Here is a 19,902-nt window from a genome sequence, read left to right as displayed (position 1 = left end):
GCTGGAGTAAGGTAATTCTAAACTAACAGCCACTCTAGCAGGTCACAAATAAAAGGAGTCATATTATTACAACAGAAAGAGCAATTCCTGAGAGGACAACAGCTTGTTTATTGCTCACAATCTGCTCTCAAAAATATTCCACGTAGCATTTGATAGGAACTAGAGCAAGCTCGTCTCATTCCACATACCTTGATCTTTTTGGCCTTTGGAGCAGTGCGAGCTTTCTCTGTGCTCCTCTTCCTCTTCTTCGGTTTGGTTCTGCGGACGCGGTTGACAGTCAGCGTGATGCTTGTAGGGGTGTGCTGCGTAGCTGTGTACAGCACTGTAGAGGGAGATAGTTCTTCATCCCAGCTCTCAGTTGCACTGCTGTCCCCACCTACAGAGAGGAGTGCTTCATTAGCAACCTTATAATTCATCCCACAGAGAGCAGCTCAACCTTACGACTACTTCCATCACGATGACTCAGTAGCTCTACACAGTTCTTCCCCATGAAAACTATACCACTCCAGTTTTCCCTGAGTTGAGAATGGGATTTCTGATACAGAATAGCACTGATGAACATACATTTTAGTTTGTAAAATAATCTGCCCCAAGATTATCTAACCCAGGTGAAGAAAATCCCAGCGGTTGGTAGGAAAAGAACGTTAGCAGGTGTCGATCACAATTAGATGATTACATCAGCCAAAAGACAAAGGTCTTTGGAGGGAAAGCAAAAGTCACTGTTGTCAGAATTACAAACTCACTTACCTGACACGTTGTCCTGCTTCCGGCGGCGGAGTCTGATCACCTTCCCCCTGCTCATTCCTCTGCCAAACGAGAATGCACAATTGAAGCTGGTTTGTAGGAGTAAAGTCACTTGAAATTCAACAGGATGTCACAAGATGCGTGCCCTCAGTGGGGCCCAGGATGATAAGAACATCGATTTAACATCCTCATCTCCACTCCTGGTGCCACCAACACTTGTCAGGCTGACAACGCAAAGGAGGAGGGTCAATACTAGGTAAAGCACTGGAAAGAATGCTCCAGTTAGCAAAAGGAAGTCCGTCCCAAAGCCCAAACCAGAAAAGAGTTTGGCTTGAGAAGTCAGCACAAAGAGCAGTCAAGATCTGCACTGCACCGAAGCTTACCTGCACTTCTCACACTTGAGGAGGAAACCATCTTGAGAAACACTGCAGTGGCACCAAGTGGGAATTGATTCTCCTTCTGAGGAGCTCTCACTGTCCCCGGAGTTCTCCTCATCAGGTGAGTGCAAGCCGTTCAGTTCTGCACGAGGTATAATGGTCTGGACAGGAGGAGAGGCTGGTGGCGTTGGAGGAGGAGGGGCTCCATAATTATGATCCTGAAAATGAGTATTGGCAGTACTACTTTTAATGTGAAGATATGATGTCTGGAAACTTCCCAGGTTATTATTGTTTTACACCAGTTGTTAAGTAATCTGATTCCTCAATCTACCAAGGAGGTAAAGCTCTGAAAGAGGTGAATGGTTTTCCTCATGAATTACATTCATCAGCGAATGAAATTCAGAATCTATACAAGCAACTAAACTATTTCATCATTAACTGTCAATCTGAGATGACATCTGTGGTCAAACACTGGAACATGTTGCCCAGAGATGTCGTGAGGTCTGTTAGTTGAGATGCTCAAACTCCACTGGACACAGTTCTGGGCAATATGCTCTGCCTGAGCGAGGGGGGGTTAGGCTACGTGATCTCAAAAGATCCCTTTCAACCTCAAGGATGCTATGACATCCTGTTCAATCCACGTTCAAACCATGTTCCCACTCCTTCTTACTGCTCCTTATTTCTCATAAATTATCAATAAATCTGTGTAGTTTAAACAAGCACACAAAATGTACAATGAACCAAAGAGGGCACAGAATTACTGCCAGGAAAATACTTCATATTCATATACAGTCACACTTCATTCAGTTTTAAAAAAACGTCACCTAGAATGCTAATAAAACTTGCTATAATGTACGCAAGTCTTCACAAATAATAAACACACAAATGCAAAATGTATGGCACAACTCAGCTGTAACTCAGTGTTCCCTCACAAAGTAAGCCAAAACTTCTAAGGCTGAACAGGCAAAGCTATGCAACAAGGAAAAAAGAGCGAAGCAGACAGTAAAGAGCTGGTTCACTGCAGAGAGAGTACTCACTGCGTAAGGCAGCCCGCGATAGCTGTGTTTCTGGGTGGCCCCATAGCCGTGGCTGGAGTACACATTCTTCTCACTGACAGCTGGACTAGCTTCCACAGACTCTGGGCTGCAGAAAGGGCCAGAAGTAAAACCCATCAATAGAACATCATTTTGAGCGCCAGTTATTCACAGCTCTTTTCTATTCACCACATGAATGAAGAAACTTCATGAAATAAAGGTGTATTATGCGCTTCACCAGGCACTATGCGTGCCGAAGTTGTACAGGATGAACCTGCTTTCAACAGAGGGAAGCAGCTCAGTAAGGGCCACCCTGGATAACTCGTCTTACATAAAACCTGCCTCAGTCTGAGAAGTTCAAAAAATGGTAACAATTAAGAAACTCGTAAGCTCTATTTCCTTATAGTTGAGGAAGTTGGGTATAGTTCAGCATCCACGTCTGAACTCAGCCAGTTTAATCTCAAAGGCACTGAATAGTATTGCCATGTTATCTCCGTAACAGCTTACTTCAAACAGCAGCTAAGCAGCTTTCCTGCATCTGCACTTGTTTCTCTCGGATACTAACTGTTAGCAGAGTCCAATGTCCCACAGTAATGTCTGCATGAAACCTGCAGCTGTCCTGACAGCATCCACTGGGAGCTGAAGATTGCTGCTACAAAGGGGCAACTAAATTCATGACCTGGACAGACAGCAGCCACAACACTCCAATCAGATACTCCCTGCTCTTTCCATACAGCAAAACGGTGTGCAACGTGCTGAATAAGAAATTTGCTGCTGAGGTACAATGCACTATTCCACCACATGGTGGTGAAAAAAACTGCTCAAAATGAAAGGTATATCCTTTGCAGAAAGCTGCAGAAACCCTGCTAAGAGAAGGGACAGCTGCAATTCAATGCAGGGAATATTAGATAATGAGGCTACGGACAGAATACCAGCAAGGCAATGCACTGCTTCATAGGAGCTTCCCCCAAGCAGGAGATGGATATCAGCTAACCTCTGCACAGATCAGAAGCAGCAGAATACAGCAGCACATTACCGAATCGTATCTGCAGCAGAAATCCTCTCAAAAAATACAGCAGGGAGCTGAGCAAGCAGGAAAGAAAAATGCAGGAAAGGAAAACTTTACCTTGGACTTCTGCCGCTCTGGTGAGATCTCGCAGGATTCTCAGTGGCTCTTATGCTGTCAGTGTGAATCAGGCAGTGCTCAGACACTAATGGCCAGTGGCCACGCGTGGGGGAGCGTTTAGGCACCACCCAAGAACACTAACCCTGTGCCCTTTGGACTTCCTACTGGCTCTCGAAATCTCTGCAGCACCGAGGCTGCCCCACCCTGCCACTAAACCCGGTACACGCTCTAATGCACTCCTGCACTGCACTCTGACTTCCTGGGCTTCTGGCTCATTCTGGAGTCAGGTGGATCTGTCTTTTCAGTAGTAAGGAACAATGATTTATTGAACTGCAGAAACAAGAAGGCCTTTTGCCTACGTAAACCCTGCTTCTGTAGCTCAGGATTTAGATGCACGACACCATAAACTGGGCTGGTTTTTAACATGGCTACTCTCAGCTACATAGTCAAAAGCTGAAGATACAGGTGGTGATATCTCCAAGGAGAGAGACCTCTGAATAAAAGGTAGAACTTGGCACATCATCTAGCCTTGCTGCATCTTCACAACAACGGTCAGGATTTCCAGACTGTTATGCATTTCAGACCATTCATGACTTCATTACACTTTCAGCTGAAATATTCGAAGGAAAAGAGCCCAAACAGCAGGTCTGCCCTCTGCCCAAGTCACTCATACTGCTAACTGCAGCCAGCCTGGAATACCAACAGCGCTGCCACAATCGTTAGCAATAAAACTTCGTGATTGTTGGTGCAACGGTGTCCAGGGGCAACAATGCTGAGGCCCTTGCTCCCTCGTCAGCAACCCTCCAAAGAGCTTCAACAACTTCCAATATGCAAAAGTACTCCACAGCCTTATCACGCTCTGAGATCACTGAACACAAACATCTTTCAGCACTTTCACCTCCCCTCTGCATCAGAGGCCAGAGGGGGATGCTAAAGCTCAGCCTTAAGAGAGGACCAGCTAGCTTTTCCTTTTGCCTCCTCATTTACTTCATAGCGCACATCTGTGAAACTCCTTGTAAGAGGCAAGAAGCTCGGTTAGCACAGATATCATGCACTGAATTTGTGGAATTTCAAAGAAGTGGAAGACAGCCTTAGCTTTGAGCAGACTCAGCAAGGGACACCTCAGCAGTAAAGCAGCAGTGAATGCAAAGCCAGAAGAATAAAGTCCTGACATTGCCAGTTTTTAGAAAACAGAGAAAGAAGTCAACTCAGAAATCTTGAAAAGGCTTTTTCAGAGCACTCCAGCCTGGCCCAAAGTTGGCCCTACAAATTCTTTACAACCAGTGGGAAAAATGTTTTGCAGAAGGTTTATAGACAGCCTTTTTAATATTTAAATATGATGAGGGACACACATAGATATATCCCACTCAGTTCTGAAAGCAAGCACATAGCACACCAGTGAACTATTCAGCATTCTCTCCTTCTTTAAAATTCCTAGATGCTGAGTTTTTAAAGTGGTGTGGGAGATGCATGGTGACAAGCAGCACTGAACATTAAGTCTTGAAAAGTGAAGGACTGGACATCAACTCCAGATGAACAACTTACTACGTGCTCAACTCCTCATTTGGAACAGTCTGCAAAAATACAGACTTTATGGTAGAATGCAGGATCACAAAGAATGCCTAGTGAGGCCAGAGCCAGGACAGATGAGAAGGTGCACTACAGTGAGTGCCACTGTGTAGTCAGACTCCATGTGGTTAAAACTGCTCTTACAGCTCAAAACTAATAAAAACAGGAGCATTCTGCTCTACAGTGATCAATCTGACATGCAGGTATTTGCACAGCAGGTACCTGCAATTAATGCATGGGAGAGATAGATCTTCAAAAAGCCTTTAAAAAAACGCCATAGAAAAATAGATGGTACAGTCCATACTTCAAAGAAAGATGCAGGAAAACAGGAGGTAGAAGCACACAGAAATAACATGGGCCCTTCCTCTTCTCCCCAGCAAAAACAGTGCTCATATGAGTTGACAGCGTTCTATGACAAGGGCTTTAAGAAAAGATCACAGTAAAGTATTTTCAGGATTTGAAACTTTCCTGACTTCCATTAAGGCAGAGTCCTGTGACGGGAACCCTCAAGGACTAACCACTAAGCTGCACTTCTTGGAATGTGCTCAGCGATAGAAACAACATACATGAAGGTGTTCACCAAGGCTGATGCTGTTGCACATCTCCAGCCAAGCTCCACGCTGCTTCAGAAATCAGTCATGTAAGCACTGGTGCTGCACCTAAGCTAGCAGAATCCAACATACTGACCTCTCATAAAAACAACTTTTGAAAAGCAGCTGGCCTATACGTTGCCAACATCAAGCATAGGTACAGCAAATGCACTACTGCCTGTTCTTGCACAAAGACCAGCCAAACAGATACAAAAAGCAGGGACGAGTGCCTCATGCTCTCGCAAGTCCCCTTACGCCCACGTCATGGGGCAAACGCCGCCATTTCCGCAGTACCATCCGTGTTAGACATTCAGAGTCCATCTCCGCATTCAGCTCTCACGCAGCCCGCAGTCACCCTCCCCTGCTCCTCCGCGGTAACACTCACTCCGATCCTGCAGCCATGTCGGAGTAGGACGTATCTGGTGTGGTGACTCCCAGAGGGATTGCAATGCTCATGACGCCCGTCGGGGATCACGGAGTCCAGAGGGCAGCGACTGGCCGCTCCGAGGGCGGAGAGGAGCCGCAGAGCCTCGGCCAACACGTCACGGACATGGGGAAACCTAATGGGGAGAAACAAAGCATTGCACCTCCATTACAGGCACCAGGTCACCCCGCAAGAGGAGATGCCGCGTTCTATTGCCTTTCCCTTCTGTCTTCAAAGGCAAGCCGCTTCTCTCATCACTGGGTTACATTTTCCTTTTTCACACACGTTCCTAGGAGAAATCTCTTCCTGATATCATGACAGGCATGCGGCGAGCTTCAGACACAGCGTGTAACAATATCTAAGTGGCAATTCCCTGTTATGCCCCAAAGCGATGACCTCCCACGGAGGTGAGGAGATGAACAAACAGAGCAGGACAGCTCAGAGGCAGCTCAAACCTGGGACAGACGGGTGTCCTTGAGTCTTCAGGAAGAAAAGGACAAAAAGGCCCTTTCAGGAGTGCCTCATCCTTTCTTGTGCTTGTGACTGAACTGTGATTTCTGCACTGACAACAGAGAAGAAACCGCTGCTGAAATGCCTAATGCCTGCTTCAATCCAGAGTCACATAAAACTGACTAGAAGTTAAGAAAAAGCTGCAAGTTTCACAGTGCTGCAGTACTCTTCCCTTTTACAGGACACAGAACCTCCTTTAAAAAGTTCTTTTTTAGTACTTGCACAGGTTTCTTTACCCTATTGATCCCTCAACCTTTGCCATGACCATCCCCAGCTGGCAGCACAAGATGTAACCAGGACAAATTCCAGCCCATGCCTACTTGTGACTCAGCAGGACTGAAGGGTTTCAGGTGTGGCCTCTGGACTCGAGATTCACAGGACACTGTGCCACTCCAGAGGTAAAGGATGAGTTCTGGGTCGCATTGCATTGGAAACCCTCCCTCCAACAAACAGCCTGCAGTTTCTGTGCAACAGTAACTCCCACTTTTGGGAAAAAGAGGATTGGAGAAACACGAAATACCGAACAAAAAGGTTAGATGAGGCAAATTCCAGTTCAATTGCTTTTGTGTTGACCCAGCAGTACTTGCCCAACAAGCACCAGCACTCAGATCTTGCTGTTTGCTGCTGCAGCTTTCTGTGTACTTTCAACTCTGACAGTATAACATTCAAAATGAATTGCTGAGACAAATCTCAAGTGCTGTCCAAGACCACACCACCTTCAGGCTAGATTACAGTGTGGTCTTCATGAAACTTGGTCTGGCAACACCCAAAACATCAGTCTGCACAGAAAACAGGGGCTGAGATCAAAACATTCACCCACCGCACTGGTTGGTTTCCTGTACATGCAACATCAAACTCCTCCCAACCTCTCCCCCCTAAAACACACAGTGAGGAGAAAAAAAATGTGGTATGTTCCCCACAGCACCACTGAAAGTCTTCCTAAAGCTCCATATCTTAATGTAAATGTGGTGAACTTCAGATCACAGCACAGACCTATCTCCTGTGGGATACAACGCTTCTCAAAATCAAATGGAAACAGCAATTTTGATGGCTTAATAGGTATATAGCACTTAGCTGGTTTAGAAAACACATTAAAGGTATATTTTTCCTAGGCTACCCTTCTACCTCCTTAACCAGTCATACCAGTATAAGGACACCGGTCCTCCCCAGTGCCATCACAACAGCTGAGATGGGCATTCACCTGCACCACTGCCACAGCTCCGCGGTCCCAGATTTCCACTTGGAACAGGTCACACTCTAAAGGACTCACCATCTTCGTGCCAAAATCACAAACAACTGCCTTGGCTAAATGTAAATATATGCTACTCCATTATTTCAGGTAACATTCTGTATCGACAGAAAGGACTGCAATAAATCTGAGCTGGCCAAGCGAAGGTTAGGTAACACCTGCTCTAACAGTAAATTTAATTTCCGAAACTGTTTAGGATGCAACAGCAGAAGCATCGCATTGGCTCACTTCCACAAGCACTGCCCTCCATGTTACAAATCAAACAGACACAGAAAATTTACTGCTGGAAACTTTTCTCATTACTGGCACTACGGAAAGGCTGTTGTTGAAAAATCTATGGTCATCTAACACGAAGGCTAAGTGATTCAGTTACCATGTTGAGAAGGTCTTCCTTCCAAACATCACGTCACCTGGGGACGCCCAAGTACGAGAGCAGTCCGCCTGAATCCCAGCAAGCACTGCCTGCTCTTCCCAGCACACCTACAAACCTCATGTCAGGGGCAGATACAGAAGGGCAAGCACCTTCAGTGCAAACAGAATCAGATCAAGGCTTTCTGCCAGTTTAAGACATTTAGCTCAAAAAAATGCATCAGATTCCCAGAAGTTCAGACATGCTGTTCCATGAAGACACCTACACAGAGGCAGAACAAATCTGTCAGTCATTTAACTCCTATTTGTTCTGCTTTACCTGAACTTTGTCTCAGTCTACCAAAGCAAATGCTTAGCTCTGCTCTGAGCACTAGCTGGGTTCACTAAGCAGGGAGGGAAGACGATGCCAGCTTCAAATAAAAGCAAAAGCACTGTCAGGAGCATTTACTGATACTGGAGTACCGTGCATCACCTGAGAGCTGCCTGACAGAGGGAGGCTGCAACCCATCTATCCTGCAGGGTTTGACAGGACTCAGTCCTTGCGTGTAATAATCAAAGTAATGGGCAACACCAGTATCCATCACTAGTTATGTATATATGCACCAGGATAATCAGATTACTGGCAAATTCAGTACACTGGTTAAAGATTTATCGTTATTTTCTTAAGACTCTCACCTTTTATATTTTGCTACCCATGTGCAAAAACAAATGCTCCTATGCATAAGTTTGTTTCAGAGTTCAACCTATTCTCTGGGATTTGGAGAATCATAAGGAAGGATCAGTGTGCACCAAACACTTAACAATTGTTGGATGTGCCAAAATGCAGCAGCCCAGGGAGCCCAGAGCCTTCTTGCTGTGCTGCAGAAGACCTGGAGTCAAGGGGAAAGGTGAGACCGCTGCCTTTAGCTCACAGGTGATTCCCAACAGCATTTAGAATCCACAGGCTAATGCATCAGTCAGGCTGTTCCACAGAAGATAGGAAATCGTACTGAGAATTCCCATCATACGCAAAGCAGCTTCCAGTGCTTCCGTCAGGTATCTCAACACGTGTCTACAAATACACCTACTTAGCTAAAGTCAGTGTGATAAAGCAGTTCGGCTCAGGTCACGTCAGCCACATTTAAAGCTGAGGTACAAGCAAGCTAAACTGATTTTGATAAAACTCAGTAAGAAGCTGGAAACTAAAAATATTTTTATTTAACTCATTTAAACCAGGTTTAAGATACTGTATGGCAATTTTCATCCATCCACGGGATTCCATCAGTTTATCTGGCTCACAAAACATCGGTTTTAGTTAACCTCATCTGCAATCTACACCCTAAGGGACTGCTGATGATGACAGTGAGCAACTGAAAGAAATTAAACCATCAAAGAAATTACAAAATGCATAGTCAAGTGCTCTCAGCAGCTGACCTGGGGCCGGGGAGATTCCTCAGGAAAGCAGAAGGAATAACCTCAAACTTTGTTGCTGAAGCAGCAGTCAAGAAGTTATGCAAAACCTCTTTGTTCTGAAGACAAAGAAAAAAATAGTTTGTGCTTTTCTTTTGGAATCATCGATGGCTTCAAGTTATTTGATAAGAAATAGAAGAAAAATGTAATAAGAGGTAAAGGAACTTACTGGTAAGCAAGACTTTGCTTTCAGAAATACCTTCTGCATGACAAGCCAACTGCGTTCCTTACAGCCCAGTGCACTGAGGTGGAGGTGTCAGACTGCGTTTGTTTGGGCTTTCATAGAACATCTCCCTGCCATCGTAAAACCTCTCTAGAAAGTTTAATTTGTATTGATTTGAAAGTGGTCAAAGAGTCACACAGAAGGATAATTCTATTAACAAATGTGTACCAATTCTGAAAGGGGGAAGCAAATTACAGAGCAGCAGCAACCTGCGGTAGGCCAAACAATGTGAAGGTGGATTTGCACAATGAGATGGCAGGCAAACACCAGGCACCTCCCTGTGCCCCACACTGGTGGGCACAGACCTGGCTGCCTTTGCACAGAGGCGATGTTCTGGAGGAACAACCTCGACGCAGGGGAGGAAGGGCCATCGCAGCAGAGAACGTGATAGCAAAGTCCTCGTGACTGGGCTGTAAAATGAATCAATCTTTTGTTTTAAGAAAACTTCACCAGATGATGCACTGGAAATCTAGCAGCCTCCATGAAATGCTAGAACCTCAAAAATGTTAATAATGAAAACAAAACTGAAAAAAAAAATATTGTATGGAAATAGCAGAGAAGTTAAAAAAACCTCAAGAGGCAGAAGAAATATCTCATGGCCATTTCTGTGATTAAAACAGCGAATAACACTGCCTGCACCCCATGACACACCAAGTCATCGCTGAAGATGACAAACTCTTCAAACACTGAAGCGTTTTCAAAATTGAATTCGAGATGAACCCCTGAAAATGCTTTTATTTTCTATTCTTTCCTTAAAGATAACAGCAATACACGATGAAAAGGAAGTGTGTTATACATGAAACACCACAGAAATTATACAGAAAACAGGAGAAAAATAATCTCTTTCAGTTCTACAAATATCTGATTTGGGCCAGCATCAGGGGAAGAGCACTACAACAAGAGGAACACGGCCTAATTGCTGTGCTGCTTCCACAGTCTGAGGTTGTGCTCTCTCTTCCCACGGCGTAAAGCAGAACAGGCGAACGTCTGTATGTCACAGAAAAATAACAAACTGCAAACAGAACGGATCAGAATTGATATTTTGCATGGAAGGCTTGACAAGTAACCTCCAGTGAATCCAGCTGTGGCAGTGACTACTGTGACTGCCTCCTCTAAGAATCCGCCAAAACGGCTGGCAGGAAGGAAATGCTGCCATGTCTCATTGAGCACCACTGGCGCCAAGAACTCCCCCAAGGGGAGTAGGAGCAGAAGCAGGTAAAATATGGTTATAAGGGCAATAAATTCCTGCAACAGTGCAGAGCAGGCAACAAGGAATGGTAATACGGAAAGCCCCACAGCTGCCTGCCACACCTTGTCCATACAAGTCCTACTCCTTAAGAGTGAACTTACGAGCCAGAAAATGGCTGTGGCTAAAATAAGGTTCATTTAAATAATATCAGTGACATTGGTTTAGCTGTAGCAGGCCAGAAGGTTTCTTAGTTCTAGATTTTGTTGCTTGAGAATATAATAGCAAGCACGTGAATGATTCAGTGGTATAAGTAGACAAACAGCCTAAATTAAAAAGGCTGTCGGACCCCCCTGCAGATAAAGAGCTGTAGACCTTGAAATTGTGTTATGAAGGGATTTGAGAGAAAATCCTATACCACATGCAAGGTCAGAGGGAAAGAGAGCAATAAAGAGCAATAACTAGGATCGAGTCCAAGCTGAGGGAATTACAGTTCCCACGAGAATCCGGCCGGTCCCCGCAGCCACGGGAAGTCGCCGAATATAGGAGGAGGATCAGCAGAATTTACTGGCAGGCAGCGGAGGCCAGAAGCTGCAACCAGTGGCGGGCTGACCACAAACGAGTTGCCAAGGAGTAGGATTGCAGCCTCCCGTCCTAGAATTGGAAAAGATTCCCCCGTAATCCCACTAAATGCTCTCTGCTTCGCGAGTCTGGCTGTACGTCCTTTATACATCTATTTAAGGCCGCCACGTGATGCCGGCTGCCTGCCCGGCCACTCCCTGCCAGGCTGAACAAAACGGCTCCAGAGCAGCCCGCAGCCGGGCTCGGCGCAGACGTTGCATCAGCCAGGTGTGCAGGAAGCTGGGGGATAAAGCGACGATTTACTGCGGGGTTCCCAGAGCCGGGCCGCTTCAGGAATGCCGTGGAAAGGACGACAGGAAGGAGCGCGGCACTTCGCACACAGAACAAGCTTCATCGCCTTCAGAAAGCCTTTGTGCTGGGGCTCCGGGCCTGGCCTTTCTCCCAGAGATGATGCAACACTGAGGAACAGGGGCTGCGCCAGAGCAAACTATTCACAGCAAGGCAGATGGCAGCGTAGCCTGAGGATCCCAGCGCTGAGCCTCAGCCTGCCTGCACTCCCCAGGAATCCTCCATTTCGCAGCGTCACCTCGCGCTCCTGTGGTGGTTTCAGGCAGGAAATAGGACACTACAATATCCAGAAAGGTGCAGAAGGTGTTTTAAGAGCGTGGAAAATCAGTTTGTTCTACAAACTGGAGGAGAAGCTGAACTCCCAGTCTCAGCAGACAAGCACAGCACCACAGCTGCATCACACAGGCCCCATGCAGCTCCTGCACAGTCCTGGTCAACCCCACTCTCCATTATAAGTCCAGATCTGAGCCTTCTCCCTCCCGCCCCCATCACCAAGCACCCTCCCAGCTCCTCTCCACAACCACCAGAGTTTCATTCAAATCATAGAATGGTTACATTGGAGGGGACCTTCATGGGTCTTTACCACAGAGCTCCCACCCCGTGCCATGGGCTGGCTGCCCTCACCACCAGCTCAGGCTGCCCAGGGCCCCATGGCCTTGAGCACCTCCAGGGATGGGCACCCACAGCTCTGGGTCACTGCCTCACCGCCCTCTGATACAGAATTTCTCCCTAACAGCTAACCTGAATCTCCCCTCTTCTATTTTAAAGCCATTCCCCACTGTCCTGTCACTCTGTGCCCTGTAAGAAGCCGGTCCCCCTCCCGCTTGTAAGCTCCCTTCAGGTGCTGGAAGGCACAATGAGGTCTCCCTGCAAGCCTTCTCTTCTCCCAGCTGCAGAAGCCCAGCTCCCTCAGCCTGCCTTCAGAGCAGGAGCTCCAGCACTCAGAGCAGCTCTGTGGCCCTCCTCCAGACCTGCAGCATTGCACCTGGCCCTGAGATCATGCAAATACGTTTTTCCCTGAACTGGAAGGAAGTTATTCGAGGCTTATGTAACGCTCGTTTGCCGCGCTCTAACAAACAGCAATTTGTCTAACGTGCTTTGAGTGGGAAACTCGGCCACGGGAAGATTGGCAGCCTGCACTACACACAAAGAGACGGTCAAATCCAGTTGGTAATTAAGCTACGTAATCACTGAGACGCACTAAAACCCAGTGAATTTCACACAGTAAAGAGCTCAGGAGAGATTTCCACAATCTTCCAGTGCTGGGGCCCACATCATGCCTCTGTCAGGGAGGTCTCAGTAGGAAACCTGACTGCTGCCCTTCCAGGCCTGGAGCCCAGAGGCATTCCAGGATCTGCCAGGAGCTTCTGCCTCCCCCGCTGCCCCTGCAAATCTCACACATTTCCTGCAGGACGACTTCACACAGCCGAGGACGTTCTGGTGAGCAGACAGAGCCGGTCACAGAGTTACGGAAATATTAAAGTTAGAAAAGATCACTGAGACCATCCAGTCCGTGACCACTAAGTCACATCCCTCAGTGCCAGACCTCCACATTTCTTGAACACCTCCAGGAACGGTCACCCCACCACCTCCCTGGGCTGCCTGTGCCAGTGCCTCACTGCTCTCTTTAAGAATTTTTGTCTGAACATCCAAGCTGAACCTGCTCAGAACTGCAGAGATGAAAGTGTGATTGTTATTGACAAAGCTCCCAACACCCGTTCCAAAGCACCGGCCAGAAATGCAAAGCTCAGCAGTAGCGTGCCTCCAGTCATGGTCACTTCCTCAACTTGCCCATTTTCTGTTAACGGGATGAGCAGCGGATAATCGAGTTGAACGCATCTTCAAGCTAAATGCACACGTCCAGAAATCAGCAGACACAACCTGCAACTTGTGACTAAATAAAGACAAAAGCTACTTAGAAGTTTCGGTTTTGGTGGCTTGCTGAAAAATTAGTAATTTCTTCCTCTGAAAGGAGCTTCTGAGCACACAGCACTGCAACCCACCACATGAAGTACAGGTAGGTGGTAACACAGGAGGGCTCAAATCAAACAGCTGCCAAAGTGCTACTTGTAGGGCTCATGTAGAAGTGATGGTGAGGAAATGGCTCTGTAACACATCCATAATAAAACTCTACCTGCCACCACAACCACTGGATTTTTTGAATGCTGGATTATGAGAAGCATAACGAGAACATCTTAATGACTTTTGCAATTACAACTGCACTTAAGTATGTGCAGCCACGTGGTGAAACATGAGAGTTGCTCACACCAGAGGAGAGGCCCAGAGCCCTTCTGCAGGCAAAGGGACGCAGTGCCTCCGTCAGCCTCCCAGTGACGGGGAAAAGGGCCGATGACACAGCAGGAAGATGGGGGAAGGAGAGATTTCTTCACTGCCAATCCTTTACAATCCTTTGTGCAGGGCACTTTCTGTGAGAAGCTTCAGCAGGTTGGGACAGACAGGGCTGTCTGGACAAGGTAAGCAGCAGGGGCTGCCGTGCTGGATTGCGGAGCTGGAGGCCTTTGCTTTGCACTGCGCAGTGCCCCAACACGTTCCTGCAGTTTGCTATCTCTTTAGCCTTAAGCAAGAGAACTCGCAGTTGCTAGACAACCTCCTTCCCAGCTACAAAACAGCTCCATTTCTATGACAAATCGATAGGCTCAACGTAAAAGAAGCTACAGGGTTTTGAGCTGCCTTCTTCCCCAGGACACGGGAGTGCTTCCTGCTCTGAGTGCACAGCAGCAGAGAGGAAGGAGGCTGAGCAGCTCCTGGGCAGGACCTGGAGCAGAGGAGAGGCAGGAATGCAGCCATGCCAGAGAGGAGAGAGCCCTGCACCGCCTCTGCATGTCAAGCTGGCTGGGAGAGCTCAGTCTGCATCACACAGCAGGTTTGAAGAGCTGGGAAGGACCTGCAAGGGGATTTTAAAGCCCTGAACATCTGCAAAGGCACCCGGGGCAAGGTAATCTATGAAAACATAGAAACTCAGCTGTCAAGGGAGTGGTGGAATGGACAAACACATAAAAAGCACAAGTGCAATGCAGAGCCATCACCCAACTGAGTCACCCATTTCCCAGGTGAATGTACAAAGCGAGGGAGGTGCAGGATTGCACCTCATCTCATTCGAATGGCACAAAAAAACAGCAAACAAGTGCCATTAGAATACTGCTTTTAATGATTATTTAATATTGTTTCAAACACTAATAAACCTCCAGACTGCATCCAGCCAACCTGAGACAGAGAATATCCTCCATTAAGAACGAACCCACAAAGACAGCTTGCTCACGGTGCCTTTCAGAGGAGCTGTCATCATATTATCGTTGTGCGATTTGTTTTTTTTTAAACGTTGCTTCTAAAAAAGGATGAAAAAGATTCAGACTTCTGCTGTGGTCAACTGGAACTCAGAAACGTTCATCTGAATACAGTGAGTGCACACAGTTACATCAGTGCTCCTCTGTAGAGGATTTCAGAAAGCCTTAATCATATCTTAAACATCTGAAGCAACGCAGTATGGGAAAGAACCGAGTTCCAAAGATGCAAGCCACAAAGCATTAAGTTTCAGAGCTCCCTTCACATGTTGTGCGTCTTATGCAAGGCAGTATGCTAGCACCAGGTTAACTATTTCTCCTCTAAATTAATCTTTACTTCATGACCTTGTTGTTGACTGAACGTCTGAACTTGCTCCAACTTCAAAGATCTTGAACACCAGTGTCAGGAAAGGAGAGTTAATATTTTGTTGTTCTTTTCTTAAGCACACAGTATATTTCCTCCAGAAAGAAACAAGCTGGACCTATTTTAAACGGCTAAAATGAACGTTTGCTCCTTTCCCTTCCCTGTGAACTGTGCCAATGTTTAATTACGGTCATAGCTGAGAAACTGTATTTCAAGACTGAATTTGTCCAATCTCCATTGATATTGCTATGCTCTTGGCAGCAAATCTCACAAGTCCTTTTAGAGAAAGATCAAGTCCTCTCCCAATTGTCTTTTCAATGAGCTGAGTAAGTTGAGCTCCTTTAAGCCTCACATCATGAGGCTTATTTTCCAGTCCCTGGATCATTTCTGCAGCTGTCCTTTGAATTCTCTCCAAACACACTGGCATTCTTCTTGAAGCATGGAAACCAAAATTCAATTCTATCATATCAGTCTAAACGTTACTGTTTGTAAGATTACTTATTTATTTTTCCTTGACATTCCTCTCTTCGTTGTTTTGGTTTTATTTAATTTTTTATTTTTTTATGTGCCCAAGAATCGCATTAACCCTTCAAACCAAACACTGACCCAAGCAGCACGTAGGGGCAGTTAGCTGAGGTGACCTTAAGGCCGTTGGAGCTGCAGCTTTCCAAAACACCATCTCATAACGCATGGCTGGCTTTCCAGTTTTGCTAACAAATGCACCACCTTGCACCTGGGTGGGTTCAGGCATTTTGTTGAAAGGTGGCAGAAACAATTGAGAGCTCCCTAATGATACTTCATTATCCTACCCGTGTGACTTACGCAAGCTTTATCAAATATTTTATTCTGTGCAGATAAAAAGATACTAAAGAGCAGTAAATTAAAAGCTGATTTCATCTCACAACCTTCTCTAAAGCTAGGTGTGTCCTCTCAAAGCTACAATCCCAGGTATTTCAGATCTCCACGCAGTTTCTCCAGCACAACCCCATCCCATCGCAGTGCACCCCGCCTCCCCCCTCACAGCAGCCACGTCTCTGCCCAGCTTCCCCCTGCCTCACAACAACGGCTGGAAGGGACCACTGGAGATGAGCTGCCTGAAACCCCCTTCTCTCCCAAAAGCAGAGCCAATTTGGATCAAGCTGCTCAGACCTTTGCCCGTTTCTTCTTCAGGGCCACTAGTGTACATTTTAAGGTCAAAAATATGCATTTTTAAGGCCAAAAATAACCTTCTGACAATCTGAGTTTCCACCTAACAAAGACTGGAAAATCTCACCTAGTCGCTTTTATACTTGGCGTCGCAGCTTACAAATGAACAAGACTGTGTTTGTGGAACACGGCCTGAAAAATAGCACATGGATTTACCACAATTCTTTGGGGGAAGCTTAAAACCATGAACAGGCTGCACACAGCCTAGAGATCCCAAGGCAGCATCAACCCAAGACATTAAGTCTTCACAGCATGCACAGTACATGTGTAGCTTTTTTAGGGGCAGAAAAAAGTGTGAAACCTTTTTTGAACTAAAACTACATTGAACATATTCTCAGAAGCCTTTGGAGAATGCTTCAAACAACCCCAGTGCAGCTCCAGCTCTAACTGCCCCTCTGAAGGAGCCTGCTTCTGCCTGGCGTAAATAGATGTTGGCCGAAGGTGTTAGCTTCCCCACAGCTTCATAAAACATGTATAACAGCCAATGCACTGACGTAATTTTAATTGTTCTCTTTCCCTTCACAGTGCTAAGACTTACCAGCACCTATCTTTATCAGTACTTTTATTTACCAACACACTTGCAGCATCTGTTTTCTTGAGCGCTCAGACAAGGATGTCTATCAGCCTTTCACCAGCACAGAATACCTTCCAGCTCCCACAGGGCAGTTAATACAAAGCTCACCCATTCCTGCCTCAGTCACTAATGAGAATCTACCTCTCCCTCCAAAAACCACAGTTACATACAAAGGATTAATGTAGACATACATACTTATGAAAAAAAAACACCAAACCAAAAGTAAGTCACAACGGTCAAGTTGTTCCCATTAAAGAACAGCAACATGAAATTAAAGCAACTACAATCAGGGCTGTGTTTAACAAAACAGCATGAACTACTACACTGAAATTAGAGATCTTAGCCAAGATCCTGCAATCTTCTCACCTTACATTTCTTCCCCAAGCACCAATTTTTGGCCCTGACCAGGAGGAACAAAACCTTATGTCTCACTCAGGAGTCACTCCTGTTCTTGCATTTTGTTCTCTGCTCACACTCCTGTCTGGGATTCTCAGTGCCGCACTCTCTGCCAATAGCAAGGAACCTCTTTAAACCTGGAAAACTGTGGAACAGAAGCCAAAAAAAAAAATCCCATCACGTGAGTAAATGAGGCTTGACAGAATGATGGATGCTGCGGGTTCATGAGTATGAAGGCGCTCCTAAGATGGGCTGCTCCTGGTACAGCTTCACAGAAGCGTAAAAGATGCTGGTTTGCCGCATTCAGGAGGGAGATGCTCAGCTATTTAGATTGGACGCATTCTGTACAAGATTGAAGATGAGTAACTCACAGCTGGACAGATTCTCTTCTAGAAGAAAGCTGTGTTCTCTTTCCTGTACCTTCAACACCAGCATCTTCTCATCTGCATCTTTTCTCTGTTCCTTTTCAAGCACAAGATGTGAATATACCCAAGGAAAAAAAAAAAAAAAGCAAAAAAAAAAAAACCAACCAGAGAATTCAGGCCAGCAAGCTTTAACCAAGAGGAATTTCACATGCAGCAGTCATCTTGGGGCTAATTTAATTTGTCATTATGGAAAAACTGAGAACTGTCAAGTCCTCAGCTGGGTAACGGTTGGACAGGAGAATGAGCTCAGCACAGGAGGAACACTGCACAAAGTTATCTGCTCAAATAATGCAGAAGCATCCAAAACCAGCTTGTCAAAGACACTCTGATGCCCCCTTGGCATAGTTTATCAATCCTGACAGACACAAATCATTACCAACATTGTTCTTAAGTTGAACTATCTTGTAGCATTACAATGCCGGTGAAAACAAACAGGAAAAAATGCCATGGCTCATATTACAAGGCTTCCCCAGCAACAATTCAGATAATTGTCTCACCTGTGTCCACTACACAATGCACTCCCACCACAGCCATTAACATCAGCATTGCTCTGCTGCACTGCTGAAAGACACAGAAGGCACGGGCAGGCCCTGCAGAGCACCCACCCGGAGGTGATGGAGGCCAGGCTGCATGGGGCCCTGGGCAGCCTGAGCTCGAGGCTGGCAGCCCTGCCCACAGCACAGGGTTGGAGCTCCATGATCTTTCGGGTCCCCCTCTCAGAAGCTAAGCTGTTCTTTGATTCTATGACACGGCATGGGTGAGACAAGTGCCCCGCTGCCATGGCCGCCTCGCTTGTTCGCTCTCAGCCCCTGCAGGCTGATGAGCATCCAGGAGAACAGGCACCATCCCAACAAGCAGAGATCAGCAGTTGAACTGCAGAGATTTTAACCTAAGCTGAATTATACTTCTGAACACTAAGACAACTCCAGAGCAATTCCCATTGTTCAAGAGACCAATTTTTACTTTTTAAACCCACAAGCTATTTCAGTAAAACCATCTTTCCTAACAACCCAGGTAATTTTGTTTTACAGAACACAGAAAAGTTTCCATCATGTTTCAAATATATGTCAAGGCCGTTTATTTCCTCCCTCACAAAACTCCTTGGCAAGTAAAACTGAAAGCATCAGAATTCCATCAAAATGTTGCCCCAACACAGTGACTCTCGTGGGAGCAGCCTGCTTTGCTATCACTCACTGAAAGTAGGGAAGCCTTAAACTCTGACACTACAAGCACAACAAAAAGCTACAAATTTTGCTCACAGCTGTTTGCTCCGAAATCACCCCTTCCATCTCCTCCGGGCAATACTGCAGAAAAGGGATGCTCAGTCCCAGTACTTCACCAAAAGGGTCATTGTTGCATTTCCATGCAGCTCTGTGAGAACCAGAGGAGCAGTGCCAACACCTGGCCCAGCCATCCCATTCCTCCCACTCCTGCCAGGTACCCTTCTCCCCACCTGCAATTCGCTGAATTTCTGCTGACCAGTTTCAAGCTAACAGTCCCAATCTCCACCAAAGAAATAGCGAACCGGTGACAGCAGATTTCAATGCATACTCTCCTAGGAGATTTTCACAAAGGGCATTCTGAACCTGCAGTGGCTGAAGAGACCCTGCTAAGTGACAGACTTGTGTCACTACACGTGAGCTCTCTGCACCCACCCTATCACCCTTCGACCCAGGCTGTGCTCCGTCTCTTGGCAGCTAAGCCAGACAAGCAGCAGGCACTGCTCTTCTGACAGCACAGACAAAAATCGGTGTGCGCAAGGGCTGCTGCCAGCTTGGGATTCCGGCCCGACGACGTCTCACCGCAGAGCAGCCTCCCTGCACAGAGCCCCACTGGGAGGACACGGCATCTCCTG

The 19,902-nt window shown here is 46.4% G+C and overlaps 1 protein-coding gene across 3 annotated transcripts in view; it reads right to left on the bottom strand.

The window, feature by feature from the left end:
- SETD5 (SET domain containing 5) overlaps nucleotides 1–19,902 on the bottom strand; it is a 61,517-nt gene that overhangs the window by 33,915 nt on the left and 7,700 nt on the right. The window contains exons 2-6 of one of the 3 annotated variants that reach the window (XM_048957081.1): nucleotides 5,826–6,000; nucleotides 2,159–2,264; nucleotides 1,128–1,339; nucleotides 748–806; nucleotides 189–376 (exon numbers count right to left, since the gene is read on the bottom strand). In XM_048957081.1, the coding sequence (XP_048813038.1) occupies nucleotides 189–376; nucleotides 748–806; nucleotides 1,128–1,339; nucleotides 2,159–2,264; nucleotides 5,826–5,896 (636 nt within the window). In that variant the 5' untranslated portion in view covers nucleotides 5,897–6,000. Of the gene's footprint in view, nucleotides 1–188; nucleotides 377–747; nucleotides 807–1,127; nucleotides 1,340–2,158; nucleotides 2,265–3,281; nucleotides 3,396–5,825; nucleotides 6,001–19,902 lie in introns of those variants that run through there. The other 2 variants (XM_048957083.1, XM_048957082.1) reach the window with 2 other exon arrangements.

The sequence above is a fragment of the Lagopus muta genome, chromosome 11 (assembly GCF_023343835.1).
Source record: "Lagopus muta isolate bLagMut1 chromosome 11, bLagMut1 primary, whole genome shotgun sequence".
Lineage (NCBI taxonomy): Eukaryota > Metazoa > Chordata > Aves > Galliformes > Phasianidae > Lagopus > Lagopus muta.
This window is presented reverse-complemented; position numbering and strand designations above follow the sequence as displayed.